Here is an 8,974-nt window from a genome sequence, read left to right on the forward strand (position 1 = left end):
AAAAAAAAAAAAAAAAAAAAAAAAAAGAAAGAAAGAAAAGAAAAGAAAGGAAGGAAGAAAGAAAGAAAAAATCCTCTGACCTCAAAGGACATTTGGAACAGAATTCTTGTCCCATACCAGCTTTTTCAAACAAGGGCTTTCTTTCTCCTAATTTAATCCCTGAGTAGGATTTAGCTCCACTCAAGTGATATAGCAGCTGCATCACTGATTTTATATTCAATTTAACCAGAGTCTGGAAAAATAAAAACTGGAGAATATCTTGGGTTTGTCCAAGAGAACCTGAGTATAGTGGTAAAGTAAGAGGCCAAGAAAAATGAAGTAGTTATGTAACTGCATGTTTTAAAAACTTATTTATATTGAGATGAATTAAAAGAGAGTAAAAATAGTGTCATGATTTCAACAACAAGGGCAGTGACATTGCATGTGCATTTACAAGAAGGATGACATTGAGCTAGAAGAGGGGGGCAGTTATGATTAAAGAGCTTCACGCAGAAATAAGAATTCCATGGACTGCATGGCTCATACCCTGCATTCTACAGTTCTCAAAAATCACAGTAGAATTTTAAGACCTAAGACCTTTTGCTTCATATAAATACAACTTTTCATTTCTGGGAAAAGAGTGGGTGCAACCTTACCTACCTCTGAGAAAGAGTATGATCATTAATTCAGTGTTGATCTACAGCCATTTGAGCCCTCATTGCTGGAGTTTGTAACTCCATTTCAATGGGTTGCATTATTAAACAGGAAAATAAAAACATTTTCAAAAATCTAATCATTCCTTACAATCTGGTGTTAACATCAACTTTAAAAAAAAAACTATTCATTTCAAGGGAATACTTTTGAGAATCTTTTCTAAAAATAGCTATTTAGCCCAATTTAATGAGCAGCAAGAGGAGAGTTCAGTGGCTAGTTAGACATACCTGTATCTAGGCCCCATATCTTCAATAGGCAAAGGCTAAAGACAGAGTGGCCAAGATTTTCAGTGTGGCTTATTCTATATCTTCATGTTTCACTCTACTTCTGTTGATTGGTATTCACTGTGAAGACCAGTTACACAAAGGGCTATGCTCATTGATTTTCCATCTGATCATGAAAAAAAACACTACAGCCACAGTTCAGTACTTTAAATACTGGACCAGTGATCAAATTTACATTTTTAATCTTATGTGTACATTTTTAATCTTATATGTACATTTTTAATCTTATAGGAGCACAGTTTAATTCATGGGATAGTGTCCCAGCCATCCGGTTTGCCAGGAATTTTTTTGGTTTTATCACTGAAAAGTCTCACATCCCAAGAAACCCCTCTCTCCTGGAAAAATCTGGATGGTTGGTCACCCTACCTGAGAAATTACAAGTTTTTGACATAGTCTTTGTTGAAGTTAACTTTTAAAAATGCTTTCCAAGTGTGTTCAAAAGATAAAGTGAAGAATAGTCCTTAGATCTACTTTTCAAGAAAAAAAAATCCCTAGAACAACCAAGTGGCACATGGCATTTGGAATGTGCATCTAACTAGCCTGTATGACTTCCAGGTATTTGCTGCTGCCGTCATAAAGACAAGCATTTCCAAGGGCAAGCGAACACTCTGTCACAGAGTGCTTCATTTAAGCAAGGACACACTGCCAACTTGAAAGGAAATAAAGGCTATAGTTTGTCTATGGGGGGATCCTGCAGTTATTCCCCTGCAAATTTAATTCAAACAGGTATTGAGATCTGAAACATGGAGATATCCACAAATTAGAGGATACTTGGTTTTTAAAAAAGGAAAGAAAAGAAATCCGGGCCATAGAAACTATCTTGAAGCAGCAATAACAGTTCTTTTGATGTTAATCAGTGTATTGCTGTGAATATGTTTTGAGAGTTTATCCTAGAAATGAAATTTCTGGGTATATTTATATGAAATATGCATAATTTAAAACTTATGCATGCTTTAAAATGTCAATTTTACTTTTTAAAAAAATAACATGCATGTGTAAAATGTGCAAATCAGTACTATTGTTAATACTTTGATTTTAGAACATCATACAAATATTCCTTTCAACTAATCAGTGATAACTGAAGAAACTGCAGTGTTGTTTGAATTTTATCCATCAAAACTACACCTCTTTAGAATATTTCCATCTTAAAATAAAAAGGATTCATTTAAAGAAATCTCTATAGAAAAATAGCATCTAATTTTTTAAGCAACCTATTCAGCTTAATTCATAAAACTGTATGTGACCCACAGAATACTTATTATATATTTATTTTAGACCTTACTTTTAGATTTTATTTGAGTCTACCCATTACATTGCATGAAAAAGATTTCTATGAGAAATCATTTTATTTGACCTATTCAGGGTTCCAAATCAACCCATACACAAAAGTCCCCAAAGGAAGTGCTAAATAGTAATTTGATTCTGTTTTTGTTTGTTTGTTTTTTTCCAGAACTGGTGATAAACCCAGGTCCTTGTACATTCTAGGTAAGCATCTACCACTAAGCCATATCCCCAGCTCTCTTAATTTTATTTTTAGACATGGTCTTGCTAAATTCCCCAGACTGGTCTTGAACTTGAGATCCTAGTCCTCCTGCCTCAGCCGCCAGTTGCTGAGATTATACCCATGCACCACGCTTGAAACTGGATTCTGTAATCGTGTATAGACACTTGTCACCTCAGATCATGATACAATTTGGGAAAATTAGCCTAGAGACTGCTTTAATTGCCAGATTCTAAGCAAGTTGTTTGTGACTATAATCTCTATGGTTTTACATATGCTTTATAAAAAGATATGAAAAAAGCAAATAAAAAATTTATCTGCCCCAATTTTTTTATTTTTATTTATTTTTAAAAATTTTTGGTATTGGAGATTTAACTCAGGGGTGCTTTATCACTAGGCAACATCCCCAGGCCTTTTTTTTTTTTTTGAGACAGGGTCTCACTAAGTTTCTTAGGCCCTCACTAAGTTATTGAGGCTGGCCTTGAATTTGTGTTCTTCCTGTCTCAGCCTCCCAAGCCATTAAGCCCCAAATTTTAAGGTAAATTTGTTATGATCGAACCTCAAATGCTGTTTTTCTGTTTTCAAGGGCTATTGGAATGGCATCTGCCAGCAGTTCAAGATATAGATATATATATTAGAAATATATTTTATCTTGTTTGGCACTTCTCCATTTTAAATGTAAGGCCTTAGAATAAAAGCCTTGAATTTTAAGGTAGTAAATTCAAGGTAGTATTACAATTTCTTTTTAGTCATGTAATTAGAGAATTCTCACATATAATCCATGTCTTACTTTGGTTCCTACAAGTTAATTGTGCAAGAATTTGAGATTAGCATATTTTGTGAAGTAGTCAGTGACAACATCACTGGTGCCTACCTCTAGTCATATGTAATGACACACATTTTGTCTCTAATCTCTTGGATCCTCATTAATAGATACTATAATCAGAACTGTATTCAGGGTATTCAGTGTCATACCACTGGTTTCAATTAATTGCATAAATTTGGCCTGTAGCCCATAGAGAGATTAGAAAGCAATAAAAGCAAAAGTAGCTGAAGTTGAACATAAACACACAGTAAATAAGGAGCCTTGGAAAAAAAAAATGTGTATCAAGGTTGAAAAATGGCATCAAGAAAGTGATCCCAGTCCTAAAATGATGTGTGATTTAGTTTATTTTTTTCTTAATTGGCCACTAACACTTCGTTGTGGTTTCCTTTCCTTGTTAAACCTGGACTTTAGGAAGAATCCAACCACAGTGGAAGGCTTTGGTACTCATAGTGGGGACAAAAGAACCAGGACTGTCAACTCAGGCTGACAAATGACTATGCAGGACAAGCTGAAAAATCTGGCCCAGCTTTCTTGCTATTTGACATTGAATGGCTCTGAGATAAATATATATATGATTTTTTTTTTGTCTCCACAAAGTTTAAGTGAAAAAAAAAATTAAGTAGTTTTCATACTACACACACATTTACACCAAAAGCTAAATCAAGTACACTGTAAGGGGGAAATTTTACTCCAGTCAATAGCTGGTTTAAACGAAACAGGCAAAGAAATAATCTGAAAATAGTGTTTGTTATGGGAACAGCATGCTAATGGGGCAGTATCTCCAGCAGCTTTATGATTTTTCAGGCAAGCCCTATTTTGCCATCATTTTTAAAAGAAACAACAACATGAATAAATAAATACAACTTTTTTTTTTTTTATATGCCACACAACTTAAAACAGCCTGGTGATTTTAAAATGTGTTCTGAAACTATTTAAATCTAGCATATAAAAGCTTTATCCATCTAATTTATAATAACATCATTTTAAGGACATCTACAGTAAGACTGCTTGACACTTACTCCTTGGTTAAAGACCAATAGTCTTAAAATTTTCTTTTTCCCAGAAATTATCTAATTGAACTACCTAGTAGGGAGACATTTTTAATTTGGCCAAAAAAATTGTTATTTTTGTATGTGAGTAACTATACAATAAAACCTATTCAGATATCTACTATATTACATTAATATCACAGAAAAAAGATCAAAATTGTATTTTGCTACTTAAAATCATGTTATATTTTCAATTAAGTTTTTAAAAATTTGTCTAAAAATGAAAGATGTGATGACTTCTACAAAATTGTCTTATAACCACAAAAGTAGCTATATTGTTTCAATGATCTTCATTTTAGTCCCTTGTTATTTTATCGAAAAATATTTTAATTGGAAAATGTAATAAAGATAATTTTATCAAAGGTATTTGAAGTTTTCCATCTGTAATTTTTCATTTCTTATAATACTATTTCTGTATTATGAAATGACAAGTAAATTGTGCATTTATATTTTTTAAATTAATGTGTATACTTATATGCATGTGTATATATAGATATATGAACTCATACACAATATATAAATTCCAAGAGTAGACCAACTAGAAAATTCCTCAGGAGAAGGTTCCTTGAACAATATAAAAATGGAGTCTTCAGAAGCAAACAACAAAACAGACTTATAAACCTGACTGCTGTTTTAAAATGCTTATAAACATATAGTCAGTAACCCTTTACTGATTGCCTGTTTATGGTTTTGGAAAATCCAAGATTATGAAAGAGATAAGAAAATACCTCATAAAATTCACGTCAAAGTGATGATTTAAAAATTGACCTCCATATTATAAAATGTTATGTCAATTTACCCCTTGAAAGAAAAAAAAAGCTTTAATATTAAAATTACTTATCTTTTAATAATTTTCTTTGAATAAAGATGTGATTTTCAGACTTCTATTTCTACTCTTAACAAAACAGATCTTTTCTTGGGACTTCACAAATGTCAATCACAATAATGCAAATAGTGTTATTCTTTGGAAGGACTGGTTGAAGGCTTAAAGATATGCTTTTTCATTGTATTCTTAAATTTTTATAATGTTGGATTAGTTATGAAACACTATAAAATGTAAAGATAGTTCAGACAGTTCAATCTCTATTAATCTTCAGGCACAAAAACCATATAATTTTGTACAAAACTTTGATTTTTTTTTATTTGCGAAATTAAAAATATGGTATTTTATATATATAAACTTCTATTCCTCTATAAATATAGATGATTTTGTGATAGTGAACAGAATAAATGCATACCAAATTCAAAGAGCAATGTCATTTTAGGTTATGACAGACATAGATAAATTCAATTCCTAAGTACCGGCATTTTGATAAACTCTTAAAGTTTAAAATAATACAATCAGAGGATTGCTTTTTCTCCTCTTCTTCACAGAGAACTAAAGTGAATATTTTTAAATGGCTTTGAAAGATTTACATTTGACACATTTTTGTAAATCCAAAAAGGAGCACACAAGATTTAATGCAATAGATCTGCACACGGTTTCCCTTTAGCATGCATGCCCATATTTTTGTTTGCCTTCAGGAGCTAAGCCCCTCAATTATTCCTTCTCTTATACCTCTTGAAACCTTACTAGGTTATCATTAGTCGTGCAGACTGCTCCTCCCTCAGAATAATAATAATAATATGTTGAAAGTGTACAACTTTTACATTTTAAAGTTTCTGATATAAGTCTAATTATTATTTGATTAAAAATAAGAAAATAGTACTTCATTTTGAGGAAGTCCATTACACTGAAATCTCCTTCAAGTTTTCGTATTCTGCTAATGTTCTGCTGTCCTGTTAAGGAAAGCAAAGATCCACTCCTTCACAAAGCTTTCCAGGTGACCTCAACGTTTCCATTTTACCAAAGGGTAAAATCTAAAGGCAGGCTGTCTCACTCTGAAAGGCAGATTGCCAGGCATCAGTATGCAATTAGAATTAACATTTTGTAACCACCACCCCACTTTCAGTCTCTCCCAACCCACACAAAGCTCCATGCCTCTTCCCAAATCTCAGTAACCACATCTTTCCATGACACTGGCCAAACCCATACCAGGTCTTAGACATTAGAGAATGAAATGAGCTCATCCATCAAAAATTAGACTTAAAAAAGTTTGGCATTGGTTATCTTACTCATCCTCTAACCAACTTAGGTGGAAAGAGGGAGTGTCTGGATGTTGGAAGCGACTGTGGAGGGAGGCTGGGACTGCCAAAGTCTACACCCTACACTCCTGGGACCCCATGAAGTTGAGGGAAGGTTCTCAAAAATTGAGCTTCAGAGAGTCAAAGGGATGTGCCTTTGCAATCCATCACTGAAAAAGGGAGGAATTGGAACTGGCGGGGGCCCACCTCCGGATTTGGAAGCTTTGTGGAGTTTGGTACCATAAGGGCCCCACCCCAAGCAAGGAAAGGAAGAGAAAGGCTGAAGGAGGCCGCGGGAAGTGACCCCAGCCTTTCAGCTCGGCCGCACCCCCGCAGTGCTGAACTCGCCGGCGCCCCAGCAGGCTTGTGCACCGGCGGCACTGAGGGGCGCAGGAGGATGGGCAGGAACACTCGGCTGGTGTGCTCTGGTTTTACCTCCTTTGCGGTCCTCGGAAAAGGGGAGAGAGAAAAAAAAGCCTCAAATGGTTAAACCGCCCTAAACAGTTAAAATTTTTAAAAAGAAAACCGCGTGATCGCTAGTCTTTAAATACAAATATACTTACAAAAATCTTACACAGGCTATTTACAATCATAAAAGCGTTACAGTCCTGGTACCGGAGTGTGAGGGCAAGAGAGGTCGATCTGCACCCCTCAGGCAGTGGGGCCCTCCAGTCCGTTTGCCCCAGGGACGGAAGCGTTTGCAGGAGCTGTGTTGTTAAAAGGAGGCTGCGAAAGTCAACCAGGCTAGGCATGAATCCCATGGGGCCGGCTTTTTTGGGGGGTGGGTTGAGTCCCCAGGTCTCACACGGTGGTCTCTCCCTGTTTGCTGTTGGTGAGCCTCGTGTAGAACTTCCTCCAGGAGTTGAGTGTCTTGCCTGACCAGATCCAGAAGCCCGACGTGATGCCCACGATCAGAGTCATAAGATACTTGATCATGAAGACTGTGAAGTCAGGGCTCATGGGTGGGTGTGGCGGGACACCTCCACCTCCCTGGAGGTGAGGGCAGGGGATGGCATAGGTCTTACAGCTCTGGGCCACCCAGCTGCGTTCCCACTGGTCCCGGAAGGCCTGCTCGTAGAAGTAGCAGGCGATGACAATGGTGGCTGGCACAGTGTACAGCACGCTGAACACACCAATGCGCACCATGAGCTTCTCCAGCTTCTCGGTCTTGGTGCCATCGTGCTTCATGATGGTGCGGATGCGGAAGAGCGACACGAAGCCGGCCAGCAGGAAAGACGTGCCGATGAACAGGTATACGAAGAGGGGTGCCAGCACGAAGCCACGCAGGGCGTCCACGTTGTTGAGCCCCACAAAGCACACTCCGCTCAGCACATCGCCGTCCACCTGGCCCAGCGCCAGGATGGTGATGGTTTTGATGGCTGGCACAGCCCAGGCAGCCAGGTGAAAATACTGCGAATTGGCCTCGATGGCCTCGTGGCCCCACTTCATGCCGGCCGCGAGGAACCAGGTGAGGGACAGGATCACCCACCAGATGGAGCTGGCCATGCTGAAGAAGTAGAGCATCATGAAGAGGATAGTGCAGCCCTCCTTCTTGGTGCCCTGCGCCACCGTTCGCGCCCCATCCTCAGCGAACTTGTCGTTACACACCACCCGGTCCTCCAGCAGGAAACCGGCAATGTAGGCCACCGCAACCGCGGTGTAACAGCCGGACAGGAAGATGATGGGCCTTTCAGGATAGCTGAAGCGCCTCATGTCCACCAGGTACGTGAGCACCGTGAAGAGAGTGGAAGCACAGCACAGCACCGACCAGATGCCGATCCAGGTGCGCGAGAAGCGCAGCTCCTCGGGCCCAAAGTACATGAGCCCATACACTTTGGTCGGCTCACAGGGCGCGCCGCAGTCCTTCTCCCCCAGAAAGTGGTAGTTGAGGTAGGAGGGCACCTTGAGGGCGCGCGGGCAAGAGAATTTGCCTCGCTCGGACGAGCCGGCGCCTCCCGGGAAGCCGCCGCGGTGCCCTCCGCCGCCGTGCTGGGGGTTGCTGGTCCAGAACTCTGGCAGTAGCGAGGGCGTCGGGGTACCTTTGTCCGACGTGTTTTGGCCCACGCACAACTCCCCAGCGCCGTGCACCGGGAACTTCTCACACTTGAGAGTGTCTGGCCACTGGAAGCCGAACTTGTTCATGAGCGCTTCACAACCCTGGCGCGCGCGCTCGCACAGGGAGCGGCAGGGCGGCAGCGCTTGCTCCAGCACTGTGCACACAGGAGCATACATGGAGCACAGGAAGAACTTGAGCTCGGCGGAACACTGCACCTTCACCAGTGGGTAGAACTGGTGCACCTCGAGGCCCGCGTCCTCCTGGTTCGTGTGGCCCAGAAGGTTGGGCATGATGGTCTGGTTGTATGCGATGTCCGTGCACAGCGGGATGGAGATAGGCTGGCAGTAGCCATGGTCCGGGATGGAGATACCCCGCTCGCCGTTGTACTGCTGTCCGCTCTGCTGCTGCTGAGGCGCAGGCGGAGGCGGCGGGGGTTGCTGC

The 8,974-nt window shown here is 39.9% G+C and overlaps 1 protein-coding gene and 1 long non-coding RNA gene across 2 annotated transcripts in view; one reads left to right on the top strand and one right to left on the bottom strand.

Annotated features, from left to right (window-relative positions):
• The window catches only part of LOC125611219, an 80,534-nt gene extending 78,052 nt beyond the window's left edge, over window positions 1-2,482 (top strand). Inside the window, exon 3 of the long non-coding RNA XR_007341353.1 lies at window positions 2,428-2,482. This is a non-coding gene — a long non-coding RNA (uncharacterized LOC125611219). The remainder of the gene's footprint in view (window positions 1-2,427) is intronic.
• A 1,672-nt stretch (window positions 2,483-4,154) lies between these two features.
• Fzd1 (frizzled class receptor 1) overlaps window positions 4,155-8,974 on the bottom strand; it is a 6,301-nt gene continuing 1,481 nt past the window's right edge. The window contains exon 2 of the mRNA XM_015502316.2: window positions 4,155-8,970. Coding sequence (XP_015357802.1) covers window positions 7,279-8,970 — 1,692 coding nt within the window. The 3' untranslated portion in view covers window positions 4,155-7,278. The remainder of the gene's footprint in view (window positions 8,971-8,974) is intronic.

Source organism: Marmota marmota, unplaced genomic scaffold (assembly GCF_001458135.2).
Source record: "Marmota marmota marmota unplaced genomic scaffold, marMar, whole genome shotgun sequence".
NCBI lineage: Eukaryota > Metazoa > Chordata > Mammalia > Rodentia > Sciuridae > Marmota > Marmota marmota.